Genomic DNA, 17,516 nt, shown 5'->3' with positions numbered 1-17,516 from the left:
CTTTTTGTAGCAGGTCCTTTTGGCTGGGCAAGTGACTTATTTTTAAAATCACCGTTACTGTCATTGTATTTTGTGTTAACTCTGTAGTCTCTATTCCAGTGGAAGTCCTTTCAACTCAGTATTATTTTTCAGTTTGCGTAACTCCTGACAGCATAACTATGGCAAATAACTCAGAGGTGCCATCATTATATAAGCCTGCAAAATAGGCACTTGTAATAATTGATATAACAAATTCTGTTCCATTTCAAAAATCAAATTTAAAACTCGTGTGATGGATTTCATTCTCATCTCTTTCATTATTGCTGTTCCACAGTGAAAACAACCTTCAGGAAGACCTTTTTGATCAGATACTTGTTGGGAAGCTGGAATTTCCTTCACCCTACTGGGATAATATCACTGATTCAGCAAAGGTACTGATACATCTTCTAACTCTAAAGAGCTTTTCTGACAAATTACTGAGAAGACTGTGCCCTGTTGGAAATGTGGGATAGAACATTCACAACAGAATGTTAACCACTCTTCCAGCTGCTGTGCCTTTTTAGTTGGCTTGGTGCTTGATGAAAGCTCAGGTTTGCAGACCAACCATCGTGGTATTGTCCAAGTGAATAAGTACAGCAGAATGCTTCTTGCGTTCACTGAACATCACATGTAATTCGGTTTATTTGATGATGAACTATTTATAGCAAATTCAGCACTACCACTGTAATGTAAATGAATTTTCCCCTCCTGTCATTCCTTTAAAAGAACAATTATTGCTACATGGACTGAAGTCATATCATTAACAAAAGGTCCATTAAGCTATTTGATAAAGCTTAAGCTATTTGCACCAGTGCCTTCCTCTAAGCCACAATGAAAGCCAAAACTGCAGATTGTCTGGAATCTGACCATGCAATTAGAATTAAGCAGTTTTCCCCATCAATATGCTTTTTCCTACACAAGGTGATTCTAAGTTGGTGAAGTGATTTAAATGTCCTTTTACTCTGGAGGAATACATAAGAGAACACAATCTTCTAACAATTTCACAAGATTCGTACTTCTGATTTGTGCTCTTTATGTACTGTGACTGTGTACTGCCCATACAGGATCACATCTGTCCCAGTTTTGTTTTGTTCTGGTCACTTGTACAAGTACAGAGAACAAACTGGACCATTATAGCTGATGTTTGGAAGAGCTGTTTTTTTGTCTGGTTTTGGAAAGCTTAGTGAACGTGCATGCAATAAGGAAGTTGTGCCGAAAAGAACTTGGAGCAAAAATTTCCACTGTAGTTTTCTTTCCCATTCTCATCACACTCTTTTCTTTACAAAGGAGTTAATCAGCCTGATGCTACATGTGAATACCGAAGCCCGATATACAGCAGCACAGATCTTAAGCCATCCCTGGGTGTCAGTGAGTAAATTACATTTTACTTGTCTCTAACTTGACGTTACATCTATAAATCTAACTATTACAGTGTAGTCCTCAGAAGCAGCAACACAATTCTGCTATACTCGTTTCTGTTTACTCAAACATTATTTCCTCTTGCACATGTAAGAGACTAGCAAGAGCCTGAAGTAAGCTTCAGCTGTTGCTAACTCTGTTGACAACCGTGTTTCAAGTAACAGAGTGAAGGGTAAATCACTTGTTGATTGAGATTAGTCTGTGCTGGAGGTTTTTGTTCTGCTTCTTAAACATAACCTGACAAGCAGATGTGACTTGGGTATCTTCTAGGGTGAGTGTGAAATATCAAAAAAGATCATCTTTTAAAAGCGTACTTGGAAGGAAGGTCTATTCTGCACAGTGGCATCTCATTTGCTGTAATGTTACTAAAAAGAAATTACAATTGCCTGTATTTTCACAAGAGAATTAAGCAAATAAAATACATCAGCACTAAGCTGATGACATAGAGCTGCTGGACAGCCATGTGGGGGAACACCAAAATATGTTGCTTATGGATTTCAAATCAGTTTTCTACTAATAAATACTAGGCTTACATGTATATAGCCAATGCTGATTTCCACGTGCATTTTAAAAGAGAAAATATGGATTTCTCTCAAACAAGAGAAGACAACTGTAATGACTTGGAGAGGAGCTGTTATGCATAGACACCTATGGCACTGTATTTTGTTTCCTCAATCTGGGGGATGTGACGGGCCATTTAAAATGCTGAGGCCAATAAAGCCAAATGACAAATACACTTTTAACCAAGTATAACTGTACTGTTAAAAGATAAAAATTGTTGCTCACGGTTGTGGGACAAATTCACGGACTGAAGTTATGCAGTTCACATGGCATTTTAAGAAACAGAAATTTAGACACTTGCTTGGTCCCTTTCCTACATAGTTTGTCTCAAATAGTTTGAAGCATCACTCGTGTAATAGAAGGGATTCATTTTTGGCCTGCTTACCTGAATGGTTACTTTGCAGGTAGTACCTCTAGCTAATGGAACACTTCTCTTTTGCTCAGTTACATTAATTGATTTTATTTTTTTCCTTACCTTCAGTATTGTGTTTGTTCTAATACAGGATGACACTTCCCAGGAGAATAATATGCAAGCTGAAGTAACAGGTAAACTGAAGCAGCACTTTAACAACACCCTACCCAAGCAAAATAATACATCTGCTGGGGTTTCTGTCATCATGGTAAGAGAAATAAAGTTTTTATACATTCATACTGTACTTAGCATATTTTTCTAACAGTACTCTGTGAGCATGTGTGGTGTAAGAACAGCAAAAGCAAAGCTAGAATAGTCCCTAATTCTAGTTGTGTATTGTATGGATTGTCCTACTGTCGCTTGAGAGCAGCCAAGTCTATCACAGTGTGCTAGCTAAGCTACGTAAGCAAGCTTTCAGATATATGTAAACACTAAGTAGGAGTATGTTGAAATGGAGTTTATTAATAACCCAAAGTCCTTCATTAAAAAACTGTAATTTTAATCATACTTAGCAGCTAGCTGCTGAAGTAGGCTCCTCCATTCTGCCCAAGCAGTGCTCCATCTTGAGCATACTGTTGTTCAATACTGTGTTTGTGGGGAAAACCAGTTTCCCATTCAGAAATTCTTTTCATAGTATTGAATGCTTACCATATTAATTGTTCCACTGCAACTCTAGCTACGTATTTTATGTATGTTCCTTATGGGGAACATTAATCAAAGCATACAAAGGAAACCGGATGATGTATAGCTTAACTTAAGTAAGTGGTACTTGTGCCCAGTAGAGGTATGTAGGAGAAACACAGTTGAGTTCACTGTTAACAGTGCTCAGAACTGTGCTTCTTGATGTTGATAGGTCACTTTTTCAGAGAAAAATGCAACAGTTCAAGAGCTTGAGCTGCCATTCCCATATTGAGGCCCACTGCTGTCTAATGTAAGGATGTGCTCTGCATACAAATAGTATCTTTCATTACTAGAAAAAAAATAAAACTATCACTGATAGTAAAGTACCAGCGATTTTTTTCCTTGATAGCATTAACTACCCTGAATATCCAGCCCACTTACGTTACCAAAGAGATGTTCTTATCATCTGAAATTTAAAAACATGTGTGCATATGTATATGCTTTTCCAAATACATTTACATGAATTAAACAGGCAGTAGGAAGAGTAGAAACAGAAAAATGAGAGAAGTCAGAAATGGATTTCAGGTTCATGCTGTTGTCTGCATTTCATTTGACAGTTTGACTTGACAGTTTGAGAGGGACTTCAGAGCTTCATTCTTTATTCTGTTGAGACTATGGATAAGCCTGAAGCTGAAAACTGGTATAAAATGCAATATATGTAATAAAAGCAATTTTAATTCTAACTCTCAGCCCCTCTCCAACTTGCATGTGACTTAAGCCTATCTCAGATCTCTGACACGGCGTAGCTTCTGGCTTCTTATTGGTGTGGTTTTTTCCCCTCAATTCTGTTACTACTGCCAACCCTTCAGCCAAGAACATTATTAAATCTTTTGATTTTCCTTTTTCCTGCCTTATTTCCTCCTAACAGTTGTGGAAGGATGGAAACAATTAAATATTTAGTTTTGAATGCAGCTTCGAGTTAATGCTGAAGGGAAAATAAACTGTTTAAAACAGTGTAATTTAATGAGAATTAAGCCCTAAAGTTTGTTACTCTTACTCTGGTTTATTTAGAGCATTAAAATTTAGTTATCTTTTTGGGCTTCACTTACATCAACACTTAAAAACATTTGGACAAGCACAGTATTGTAACCACTGTGTACTGCAGTGCATTGCTATTGCTAGATCCGTCCACCTGCATATTTAATGGAATCCCTCTTAGCATCACTTCATTCAAATATTGCCATCTGGACAATGCAGATAATACCATCATGTGGCAGATAAGCAAAACTGCACATACCTACTTCAGTGTTCTTGAATAGGAGACTTTCTGCCCCTTAAAAGCATACTGCTGTTAACTCATTGATTTTTTTTTTTGTCAGTTGAAAACTGTTCTGTTAATCAAAATTTGTTGCAATTGTGTTAGTTCTGCTTAAAGTAAGTCTAGTTTCTGTCCCTTGCTTCCTTCCTTTTTCCTCCTTTCCCCATGCCTGCATTGCTTTCCTCTGAATAGGTCCAAGGCAATGGTACGTACTAACTGCAGTGCTTTGTTCTGCTGCACAAAAAAATACATGTGCTCTGTCTGTCACAAGGAGAAAGGAGAAATAATTCAGCCAGTCTGAAGTGGAAAAGCTTTAAAGCCACACAAAAGCACCAAAGTAAAAATATCTTTAATACTTGCAAAGAAGTTTTCTGTATTAAGGGAGGCAAATTTGAATTTTTCTAAGCTAGCACTGATAACAACTAGCTATTTCTCACTTCCTCAGACACATCTCAGTCCATGTCCCTGCGAGCAATTTTGTGCATGTGTACATCTTACACATATCTGAAAGCAATTAGAAAAAGTAGGTATCTGCTACCATTCATTCCACTAAGTTATAACATCCCTTCTGTGTCCCGGGAGCAGACTGACAGCTGGCAAACTTTCCTTGTGAATGTGACACAGACAACGGCCAACACTAACAAAATGTTGAACTGCATGATGAGTGAAAAGATAGGAATTCTATGAAGAAGGTACCTAAATAAGGACACAGAAAGGAGGAAAAAACCCATCTAAAATGCAACCTACTGAAATAGAAATTGTTTCCATTTCAAATAAAAATTGTGAGACTAATTCCAGAACAACCTGCCTTCCATATACCTACAAACTACTGAAGACCTCTACTTGAAAAGCTGGAGCCACCAGTCAAGCTTTCTTTACCAAAGTCAGATAAAAGAGAAATCTGTGAAATGATTTTTCATTCCTTAACGTGAACAGTTAATTAGGAGAATAGAGGCTCACTACTTTGGTTCTGCCTTGTCCCTTATATCTTTGATGCAATAAACTACAGCAGAAAAACACATAACATATTTAACTCCTATCAGAAAATTATTTCAGTATCCAGAACAAAAAAATTGGACAATTTCCACTAACACTTGGTAACCATCACATTACAGAAGTCCTTCTGAACAATTAAATGAAACAACATAAAAGACAGAGCACCTAATCTTATTTTAACAATACAACATCCTGGCTGAAAACGAAGTTCTACATAAGTGTTTTATAATGCTTATAAATACATAGGAAGATATTTCCATGCAGGTGAAACATGTGTTTGTGTTTGTCTTCTCACTTCAAGTATCACACATTTGCAGATTACTGTAGAAAGCCCAAACAACTTGCACTTGACTAGAGAAGTGCATCTTGTACCATTCCACATAACTGAATAAACTAGAAAGAACTTAATATCTATTAAGTCTATATTCTCATTGGTACTTGTGGTTAAGCCAAGAAGGATAGCAATTTTGTAACGATCAATAACAGCCTTCAAACTGTGAAACAAGACCCATTATGCTGTCCCTCCAAGTCCTGGAAAACAATTTTGAAATTTCTGACACAGGAACTACCAGATTTCCCTCTTGCTCACCTTCAGACATTCTACTAGAAATGAAACATTAACCCACAGTGTAATATAATATAAATTTGCAATAGCATTCAGAGGATATGAAAGTTGTATGGTTTAGAAGGCACACCACATTTTCCAAGACAATCTACCTGATGCACTACAGAGTTCTCAATTTCCACACTAATCTGCTCTTTCTCCCACTTGCATTTTTTAGCAACACTTTTCAGAAATGATGCATTTTTGTAACTGCATTCTGTTAACTTTTAAAAACGAGCAGTAAAGGATTCTAGTCTGAGATAGAAGGACTCCCCAGGCTTCCAGCTGTTACCTTCACACACCAATAGTTCCGGTCTGTATAGAAGCGCATACTGTGTTCAAATTAAAAGGTATCTAGTTAAATATTAACTCTCTGTGTCTGGACAAATGCAGGTACATACATTTTGCTAATATAAAAAGAGTTCAGACAATATTACAATCACTTTTTGTTGTTTTTCCCTCCACATCAGACTTGCAAAAAAAACTGTCAATTTGAACCACCATGGCAAATAAGTATCTGGAAGATACTTTTCCAATGCAGCACTTTAAAAAAACCAACAATTTTATAAGTTTTCTGATGTTATTTCTCCTTTTTTTTCTGGCTCTAATGCATGCAACTTAATGTCTTGTAGATTGTTTTAACCCCGAGTTCAACACAGGGCATTGATTTAACTGCTGTTTTTTGTATTTTTTGCCTTGGGTTTTTTGTCTGTTTTTAGAACACAGCTCTAGATAAAGAGAGTCAGATTTTCTGCAGCAAGCGCTGTCAGGACTCCGGTAGAGCTGGAATGGAGAAAACTTCTGCAATTACTGCTGCAGCTGCTGACCCGCGTGCAGCCGGGTCCGAGACCCTCCTCCCTGCTGCTTCTGAGCCAGTCAGATCCCCCACGCTCCCCACCTCAGCGTCTCCTGAGTTTGCTGGGGAGCAGCCTGGCGTGTAGGACTGACTAAACCAAATCCACCCGAACGTCCCTGTGCTCTTGCCACGGTTTCTCCTCATTTCACACGACAGTTTGTTTTCAGTTTTCTTGCACCCTCCTGTGGCGAGCCCAGAGCAGGCTCTGCCACAAGAGACTGAACTTCTAAAGCGGGTGAGTAAATGTGGTTTTTTGAGTGCTCTTTGCCATCAGCAGTAGGGAGAAAAGATTCTGGTAATGTTAGATGATTTTTAAGTTATCTGTGTTAGTTTAATTTCCTGCACTCACACCGTCTTGGGCTCTAAGTAGACTAACTTAATGTGTAGCTAACCGCAAAGGCACCTGAGATGATGAAGGATTGCCCAGCCTCACTTGTACAAGCGGGCCCCACTGTGTTCTGATGAGGGTTCTCAGAAAAGCAGGAGAGGAAGACAAGGAAAGAAGAGTTCAATTCACCTTCTATTCTGATGCTTCTATTTTTAGGCAAGTGTCTACCAAACTTGAAGAGGCATTTTTACATAAAAAATAAAAAAAATTTTTTTTTTTAAAAAAAGTAGTGAACTGTAAAATACTGGGAGGCAAACATTGGAGATACAGGAAAGGATGGTCATTTTTTGGCATAGCGTTTGGTATCAGACTTGCAGACTGCAGGGTAGTGTTTAGCTAATTTGAATTTAAATTAAGGGACTTGGGATGTAAAAACGAGCACTGGTCGTTCATTTGTAATGAAGACCAGAGACAAGGAAGCCTTTTAGTTCTAGCCATTTTCTATCCTAATCACAGATATCACACCCTTCTCCAGTCAGTCTACCTGTTAGATACAATAAAATGACTTTGGGCCTGCAAACAGAACGCCTGCTGCATGTTATCTAAGCTAGGATGGCCAGAGCAGTTTTTAGTTCTAGAGAGAGCTGACAGGAGCTACTCCAAGCAGCCGCCATCAGTAGCTAGCAGCAGCCTGTCAGCACTACTCCCCCAACTCACCTGGTGCAGGCACTGGAAACATGGACTGGGGAGCAAACATCCTTAATCTGCAGTCACGGATAGAGGAGGTTTTATCTTTACCATACTGCTTAGTTCAATATTGTATGTATTCAGCTTATTCTTTTCCTTTGCTCGTTCTTTTGAATTGGTCATAGGTCACTTTCTTTCTTAGCTATACTTTCTACTAGAATTGTAAAGAAAGACCTGCAATAAACTTTCTTCATTAAAAAAAAAAACAAAAACAAAAACAAAAAACAGCTCTCGATCATTTATTTCTTTGAGAACTCAGTTCTCTTGTCTCTGAAGAGTCTAAACATTCGGGTGCAGAGCAAGAAGATTTCATAAAATAAATTGAGTATTTCTTAAACTCTTTTAAAGTCCCCTGATTTCAGTGGAGGACCAAGGTAATACACAACTGAGCATAACTGAAAATACTTTGCCTTATTCAAAGAGGCAATAAGTGCACAAAATGCCAATTGCTGACCTACGCTCATGGAACAGCTGAGAGATTTACAGATACAGTGACAAAAAAAAGCAGTTGTGAAGGTATGAAAAGGTATTACAGGTATGAAAAGAGACTACAGGTCCTAATAAAAAAAAAGTTGGGCTTGATTGAGACAAAAAAATTTGAATTGCAACTATAGTTATTGTGAATTAACTCTTTTTACAGGCTTACTGGAATGAGGTCAAAATTACTTGAAAATATGAAAATGGACATTGTATAAAATTAAGTACATTTACATTTTCAAGTATTGTAAAAATATGAAGATAGCAATCTAGCCTTACACAGAAAACGATGAGACTTGTATGAGATAGATGCATATACATTTGGCAAGTTCTGCAGTAAGTCACAGACTAAGGGATCACTGAACAAGGGATGCAAAATTTTCAAATTGGATATGCTAAGCCAGCCACCTACAGCAAGGAAAGGGAGTAATCAACAGAGATGACACTGATAAATTATTGAATTAAGAGATGAATAAGGAGGAAGCAGTGGCAAAATGATAAGGATTGGGTCATTTTTTTTCCCCCTAAGAGGACAAATATTCAGCTGTAGGTACTTATTTTATGAAGAAACAATGGACAAGGATTAATAGAGATAGCTTACAATTTGTCTTCAACAAAGCCTCATGCATTTATGAAGGAAAGGATGAAAATCTGACTGGTAACTGTCTGCAAGTTAAACTACTGTGTATGCCTTTACCTTCTTCTGCAAAACAAAATATCTAGAACTCACATCCGTAGGTTTACAACTGACCAACATGTAAACATTCATACACAAGTACTGTGGTTTTCAGAGGAGACAGCAGATAGACTATGCCAAAATTACCTACCTAATATTGACCATAGCTCTGAAAGATCATCATGTGGTGAACATATCAGATAAAAAACATGCTGTATCTAGGCAAGTTCTTAGCTCAGTCTCTGACCTTAGAAGAGCCATATCGCTTCTCTGTGCCTTAATTTGGCACCAAAGACAATAAAGCTATGGGTGCATTGGTGGTATGGTAACACTACTCAAAGCATCACAGTTGAACATCAAAAGAGAAACATGCTGATTAATAATAAAACACTTAATGAAGGCTCCTTAGTCTTTGTGGTTTGTTATCGACTGCACTTTCACTTAACCTATCACTCTTTCAACCCATCACCTGCACGAAGAAAGAAAAAGAAAGATAGCATAAGAAGATATGCTAAAATAGAACCATGCTCTGCTTTAAAGGGAAAAAATCAACATGTATCAACACCGACCAAAACTTTAAACTCAAGTGATCCTTTCATCTAGAGGACTGTCATCTTTTTCACTTTATAAAAACGACTGGGAGTCATGGATTGTTTTGATACCTATTGATTAAATGCCAGTGTTTGCAAATACTCAGCAAAACTACCACCATGCCTATGTTTTAAAAAACTGAATTATAAAAATTAGTCCTTTTAGAACACCCCTATTTTTAGCTCCTTGGCGTGTGATTAATAGTTCATTTTCCAGATCAAGTTCACAAGTTCTACATCCGCAATCTTTCCTTAACAGAACTGAGTCCACCCCAACTGTAAATAAACATAACGCTAAATTCACTGTGGTTGCTGTCAAAATTTACCCTTATTATTACCCCTATTCTTGACTTATAAAATTAATTACAATCATTGTCATTAAGTATGTTAAGGTAGAAGATATTTTATGACATTACTATCACATGGCATCAGCTCATGCTTACAGCTAGTCATTAACAGTATCTCCATAGGTCAGTAAGTCTCACCTTGTACTACATTAGCAAGCAGAGATCTGTTGCTTTTAAATGCAGACAGTTCTCCCCCCCTATTTCACTAAATACGTAAGAAGCTAAGAAAAAAGCAATGACTGAAATTAACACGTTTTAGGGCATCTTTTTCTCAAGTCTCTCTCTCTCTCTCTCTCTCTCTCTCTAAATATATATATATATATATATATATATATATATATATAAAAGTTATTTTTAAAAACGTAATTATAAATACAAGACACCTTATTCCCATTTTTTCTTTCCTGCTCATTAGAATTCCAAGAGTAGAACTTTACACCAAGTGATCTGTATCACCTCTAACAACTGCATATTCCCTGTGAGGATCCCATGAATATTTCTGTATTTGTTATAAAAGTACTTTGATTACTCTTTAACAGTTAAACATACAGAAGTGTTTATTCCTGCAGAATACTATCAATGACAAGTTGTTGCAAAATAAAGGAACTAATGTTTAGCTTTCATTTACATATGCAGGAAAAAAAAAAAAAGAAAAAAAAAACCAACCCCAAACCACCATAAGTTGGCAATGCCATCTCTGCAGAACACAAGAAAATATATAAGAAAAGTTACGCTGACAATTTAACACCTTAAAAGAGCAGGAAAAAAATGCAGCTCTAGAACAAAGAGGCAGATTGGACATTGTTACAGATACTACCTATATACGCTGAAGTTCTACAATAAAAAGAAATAATAATATCTATTTAGAGGTAGGAAATAAAGAAAAGTAAAATTCCTTTTCCCATTCTCAAGTGAAAAAGATGTTCTGATGGCTCTCCTGCACTGTGAAACAGTATCTGTCTTCTCCAGTAGGCCAGCCTTGTGATAGCATATTCTCCTTTCTCTTATCCAAGTGGCATTATTAGAAAAGTAAACTTACTATCCAACATTCTGAAGCAATACACCAGAAGAGGGAGGTAAGCAAGGTCCAACGGGAACATAGGGAAAGGATTATAAGAATGCAGAGTTACGCACTGTTTGCTACTAACTGCATGGCTGCTGAGTTGCAAGCACATTCAAGGTACTTGGAGCTGTTGGAGCTATAGCTCTTAGTGCTGCTCCAGAGCACAGCAAAGGAGATTCTCCAGCACCCTTGGAAGTCAGAAGCAAGACGCTGTCTGTGATTTCAACAGGGATCACAGCTTTTGGACCCTCGAGTAGATACTATTTCCTTTATCTAATTGAAATAAAAAAACATTAGCCAGGTAGCATGAACTTGATATAATGCTGTCTGTACCCTCCTCAAAGCAGGTTTCAAATTCCTGTTTACAGAAGTTGATCTGATCATCTCAGGATAAACTACTATGTTTATGCAGCAAGAATATTATAAACCAAGCACACATACTGAAGTAATTATCTGCTTTTATATAAATATTTCAAACTAACAGAGGGAAGATTTAGGTTGGATTTAAGGAAAAAGTTTTTTATAGTGAGGTTGGGGATGCACAGGTTGCCATGCCCATCCATGGAGACATTCAAGGCCAGGCTGGATGGAGCTCTGTGCAACCCAATCTAGCTGTGGTGTCCCTGTTCACTGCAGGGAGCTGGACTAGATGGCCTTTAAAGGTCCCTTCCAACTCTACAGATTATATCATTCTGTTTATCAATTATCTTTGGTTATTGCAGTTTGAAAAATGGAGAAGTGTACTTGACATTTACACACATTTCTTTCAACCTACATTCAAATGGCAACCGGAAAGCAAGAGAAATGCACAGAACTATCCTGAAGCTGATTTTTTATAAGATTGAACAGAGCAAGGTAATCCAACACTCCTCCTGACATCACTTTCCACATCTAATGCAAGTGTTAAGCACAATTAGGGAAGTGACAGATTGCTTCTATTCACTGTGGTATCTATCTGGCCTTTAAAAACAAACAAAAGAAAGGACAAAAAGTCACACTCAGCTATCGAAAGCACATTAGTAAGTGCACAAATGAAGAGTGAAAACCAATGCAGGCAGCAGAGAGTTTGGCAGTGCCCTTTGTGAATGCCCTAGGACACTGCTGGGTTAGGACTTAACGTCTACACCTGCACAACTGCTTTGGGGAAAGGGGTGCCTTTTAGTGCCCTTCCAGCACTTCCATCAGAAGGAAGGTGATCCTTTGTGAGATAATCTTTTATTATTATTGTTAGACTAAATTAGCTTTGTAAAAACATACAGGGGCAGGGCCTGAAGAAGAAAGCTACCATGCAACCATCCACCAAATTTTTCTTCAACTGTTCTTCTGATTTTCTTTCTTTCCAAATGACACTGGATTTTTATTCCTCTGTCATATTTGGAAATGGCAACAAAAGAGACACATGCAAAATGCAGACTGCAGAGAAGCAAAGCCTTGCCAGAACACACCAGCAACTATTTCCTTCTCCCCAGATTTATATTTGCCAGAGGGTTAGAGTGCTTAAACACTCAAACGTTTAAACACAGTTTAAATATTCTGCTTAAAAAGACACCAGCTTTATTGTTCTATGTGCTGTTTAAAGCAGTCACATTTTGGTTTTGCAGCTAGCAGGGCTTGCTCAAATACAGATTGCCAGCACATAGGATGATAAACACAATAAAAAGCAGAAAAACACCCACAGTCTGTAAATCCACTGCTGGACAGATATTGCTGGGCACAATACGTTCTAAATACACAGGCATACTCAGCTGTATTAGTTGCATTTCATGGTTTTGCAGCTCAGAACTTACAGTGCATACTGAATGAAGTAACAGTCAAAGAAAAATGTATAACTTGAAGAAAATAGAAATGATCATACATCAAACTCTTACCATTTTGTAACTAGCAATACCTTTTTTTCCAATGCAGTTCATACAGCACAACCTCCAATGCACTTAACTAGATGTCTAGTTAGTTGAGTACATGACACAGCTCACATATGAGTTTGTGTCTGACTTCATATTTCGCTAAATATACAAGTCACTCTGCATTTCAATAATATGCTTCCTAATAGCATCACAATTCATTTACAAGAGAGTTATTCCCCATGACTTCTACAAAGTTGTGAAATCTCACATGACTACACAACCATCCTAACCCCATCCAGGAAAGCTCACAATAGTTTAGAGCAGCACACACAGAAGGGCTCAGCTCTGCTTTTGTTGTGCTAGGATGCAGTAAGCTTCTTAGAAACAATGCAGTCATCTTCTATTCTTTTTGAACTATTGTAAATGTAGGAGCAAAACAGACGTGCCCTAGCAGCAGCACTTATCACCCACGTTGACTAACATGAAACTTGGTGTAAAGCAGAAAAGCTATAATCCAGACAGACACCATACCTAGCCTATTCTCACTCAACATATCAAATAGCAATTATATCTTCACTGAAGTTGGAATAAAACTCATATCCCACACAAGTCCTGGTTTTGGATTTCATGTTTCTAATCCAAGAAAAGAAAAACTATTTTTGCTCCACATTACCAGCCCTCTATGAAGCACATAAGGTTTTTATTGCTTTTGTTCTCTGTGCAACAACTGAAGAGACTCCACTGTTGCTTAAAAATGCCCAGTCTGACCACACACATTAACAGCACCACAGCAAGAAAGGATCTCTAAAACATCTCGAAACAGAAATTCAGTTTGCACATCATCTCTCATTAGATCCTGTACAACTCACATCAGCAATTTCCACAAGTCTACAACTGATTTCAAGCTACTTGAGCTCCCCACAAACCTAACTCCCAACAACATTAAGTGCTGCTTTCCAGAACACCAGCCATAAGCCCCAGTTAAAAAAAAAAAAAAACAAAAACATTTGAACTCACCAGAACAAAAGGAGGCCCAGACTGCCAGGTAAAAAAGCTCCGTTCATAAATGCTCCTTCTATGCTTTAAGAAAATAAAGAACTGGAAGGAGAAGAGCAGTTCTGCTCTACTCCTTCTTCCAGAATGTTCTGCAAATAACAGCCAGTGCAGGTTGATGACTGGCACCTGTTAATGTCTCCTTGTGCAGGCATGGACCTGACACAGGTGCTGCTCTGATGAGACAACCTGATTAGCTGCAAAATTAACCCTTTTTACCACTCCAGCATGACACAGACTTGCACAAGCAGAGCTGACATCCCAGATAGGAGTCCCACCACCAAACACTGTGCTTGAGGTGTGTGCTTACCATGGGACGAGAGGCTTCTCCTGCTCACTGTTGCCTCCAGCCAAGCAGCCCAGACACGGAAGATCTTCTCAGCCTCGCTCCTGGAGATGAAAGTGAAGATTTCCAGGAGACCCACAGCACTTGTGATGTGCAAAATCTCATGCTGCAAAGGAACACATTCTGCTTCCCAGAGGATTAGTTTCTGCCATGGCACAGCTATCAATTTGCACCCACCAGCTGGATTCAGCTCAGGATGGCACCAGAGCCGACACAGGTGCAGTTACCTTTGCACTTTGAAAAGGCAGTTAATGAGCAATGGGGCCTTTTCTACTACAACCAAGCTCACATGGGTGCTTGCTGCCATGCTTACCAACCAGCTTGCCATGAAACATTTTGGCTCTAAGATCACAGAATATGATTTCAATCAATAACTAAATGTTTTCTAAGTCAGAAGGAGATTATAAAGAGAACATTTTCAGTATTTCCACTTGACAAAATACATCTGGCCACATGAACATTTTAACACTTCCTTTTTTTGCTTCAACTTGGTATAGCAAACTCACTTGAGAAAAATTCAAATTGCACTTCAGTTTCCTCTCAAAATCTTCAGGTAAAGAGGTAATTAAAGTTGCTGAACTTAAGGAATCGTGCAGTACAATTTTTTTTGTAACAAATCTGTTTGATAGATACCAGTACTTACCACAGATGTTACATAACTACAGTCTTTGCTTAATTAGATCATCCTGCTACACAAAACATATAAAAGTAACTTTACTGATACAACTATAACCATATCAGTTTAAAAATGCAGAACACAGAACACTTAATCACCTTTGCATAAACAGCAGGAGTACTTTTAAATGTGTCAGCCACAGCACCTATTTTCTCTCTTGTGAACAATGAGCCACAAGAACAGAATACATTCCAATGAAGCTCTCAATTACAAATGCAATTTTATTTAATTTCTTCACTCAAACTGAATTTTCTCATTCCAAATCTTTACTTAAAGAGATAGTAGTTAAATGCTTAGAAAAACAGGAACTGCTGTAGTAGGCAGCTCAAGAACTGTAGGTATCAATACAGATAGGGAATGTAAATTTCAACTGATAGATCACAACATACAAATAAGATATTTTTATGCAATACAGACTTACAAAACAATAACAGTTCTTTTCACAAATATTTTCACAGAGTTCTGCACAGCAATCTTGTAGAAAAGTAGATTTGTGCAACACCAAAATAACTTATTGTTCCTTAATATAAATTATTTTTCATTTCCTAAAAGAAAGAGAGAATTTCACAAGATTGGACAGGACCTGACTAGTTTTGGTGATAGCAAAATATAAAAGATGTTCCTGCCATATACAGAAAAGGAACATGGTGTGTGCTACAGTATTGCAGGGGTCAGTTCTGGACAAACAAGAAGAGCAACCTGCAAGTCTAGTGCTTCTGCTGCTGTAGAGAGGCTGTGCACCAGCAAACATTTGCCTTTCTAGTGCTTTCACAGTCAGACAGCAGAAGTGTGCTTTGGTAAATGCACCTATTTAAAAAAAAACAAAAACAAAACCAAAAAAACCACACACAAAATAAACCCTATTTCTGCGGGTTTCTGATTTGAGCTCAAGCCTTTCAAATAGCCTTCCTGATTTTGAGGAACAATCTACATTTTGGTGTGCTTTGAAGGAGATGCCAGGTAAAAACTGGAAGGATTCACAAACTCCGTTGCTGTCTTAAATGCACGTTAACATACAACTAAAAAAGAACTAATTGTCTAGGCCTAGGAACATGCCTGAATATTAACATTGATGGAAACCATTTGCAAAGTTTAACATTACATTAACCATAATTTAAATATTACTACTGATTTTCAGAAATGTCAGTGCTGATGTAGTACAATCATTTGGAAAAGTACAAGACAAAGTATAGTATAGATAGTACAGATTAAAACTCCCCAAACATAATTCATTTCCATTATGTTAAAATCATATATTCTTCAAAGTTATAGATAAAGCTTCAGTTGGAAAAATCTGTTTCTTCATGACACAGCTAGAGTGTAAGTTTTAACTGACTTTATTTTAAGTTTCTTTTACATACAGGGATCAAAATAGATTTCTCATTATGACTAAAAATATAGATTTTTAACTACAGAACCCAGCAGCCATTTTTCTGTTTCACTGCCCTTCCCCCAAAAAGTCAAGCAAAGTCTACAAAAATAGCGATTAACTTTAAAAAATAGGTTGCTTCTCCCAGCAAATTTAAGTTACATTCAGATAGGATATAGCTATTTATAAGGACCAATGTTGTGACAGGACACCAAGGGAGGCGTGCTATGGTCAGTCTCATTCTGACAACAGCCACCCACATCAGTGCTAACTGTGGTCTCCACGAAGATCAATATCTGGTTTGATATTCATGATGCCAACGATTGAAGTCATTGTAGAAAACCACTATGCTCCCCGATGCCATCCCAGTCAGTATGCACCTAAGGAAAGCACAACATCATGTTAGTCAGTGAAGCAACGTGTGATCAGGTGTGAGTTAGCACACCAACGGAGTACACCAAGACAGGTACAGGAAGGGAGCTGGAGCTGGAAGGGGCTTACCAGGCAGAAAAGCTGGGCTTTCCAAGAACTTCAGCAGACTGAATTTAGCTAACACTGACATCTGCACAGGCACTGACAGAAGATTTATGGATCTCAGAGCGTACAAACCACCATGCAACAGTTTGCACGAGTGGCCTGAAGCCACAATTCAGATTGTTTACCAATGCCACTGTCCTGCAAGGCCTCTTGAGGTTATTGTCTGGCTTGCTTGTTTGCTTTTTTGGAGAGTATGGGAGTAGGATGAAGTAGTGGTGAAGGAGCAAAGTGGAGAAGGGCTGGGAAACACATTTTGTTCAGCCTAGCCTTCCCCATTTAATCCATGAAGGAACTGGATGCGGGCACAGGCCTTCAGCTGGACATTTAAGTATTCAGGTTTGAAAGCAATTTGAAGGCTCTGGAGGTTTTGAACGTTCCTGAAATCACTCCCCCATTGAAGTACTCATACTTTCTAAATTACAAACATTACTCTACTACTAGAGATTATCTGCACCTATTTCAAAAGCCACAACTCTGACAGAGCAGGCAATAAAAAGAGCTTCCGTATGATCATTTCCACTGTTTCATATTTAAGTGTTAAGAAAGTCAAGGGTGTGATGACATACAAAACTCTGGTGTTTTGGAAAAAAAAATCCTCAGAATGAAAAGGAAATATCAGAATGAAAACTGTAATTTTTCCTTCACAACAAAGATGAAA

The 17,516-nt window shown here is 37.9% G+C and overlaps 2 protein-coding genes across 12 annotated transcripts in view; one reads left to right on the top strand and one right to left on the bottom strand.

Annotated features, from left to right (window-relative positions):
- Positions 1–9,604, top strand: part of DCLK2 (doublecortin like kinase 2) — a 78,437-nt gene extending 68,833 nt beyond the window's left edge. For 2 of the 4 annotated variants that reach the window (XR_004166249.2, XR_004166248.2), the window contains 5 exons: positions 314–410; positions 1,306–1,386; positions 2,502–2,618; positions 3,649–3,731; positions 6,669–6,802. Coding sequence is in view for 2 of the 4 variants with exons in the window: in XM_031588886.2 (XP_031444746.1) it covers positions 314–410; positions 1,306–1,386; positions 2,502–2,618; positions 6,669–6,890 (517 nt within the window). In the remaining 2 variants the exon portion in view is untranslated. Of the gene's footprint in view, positions 1–313; positions 411–1,305; positions 1,387–2,501; positions 2,619–3,648; positions 3,732–6,668 lie in introns of all 4 variants that reach the window. The other 2 variants (XM_031588886.2, XM_031588885.2) reach the window with 1 other exon arrangement.
- A 698-nt stretch (positions 9,605–10,302) lies between these two features.
- The window catches only part of LRBA (LPS responsive beige-like anchor protein), a 370,588-nt gene continuing 363,374 nt past the window's right edge, over positions 10,303–17,516 (bottom strand). For all 8 annotated transcript variants that reach the window (XM_031588887.2, XM_090138536.1, XM_031588890.2 and 5 more), the window contains one exon: positions 10,303–16,701. In XM_031588887.2, coding sequence (XP_031444747.2) covers positions 16,611–16,701 — 91 coding nt within the window. In that variant the 3' untranslated portion in view covers positions 10,303–16,610. The remainder of the gene's footprint in view (positions 16,702–17,516) is intronic.

This window comes from Phasianus colchicus, chromosome 4 (genome assembly GCF_987193195.1).
Source record: "Phasianus colchicus chromosome 4, bPhaCol1.hap1.1, whole genome shotgun sequence".
Lineage (NCBI taxonomy): Eukaryota > Metazoa > Chordata > Aves > Galliformes > Phasianidae > Phasianus > Phasianus colchicus.
The sequence above is the reverse complement of the archived record's forward strand: the minus strand, read 5'-3'. Positions and strand labels throughout refer to the sequence as shown.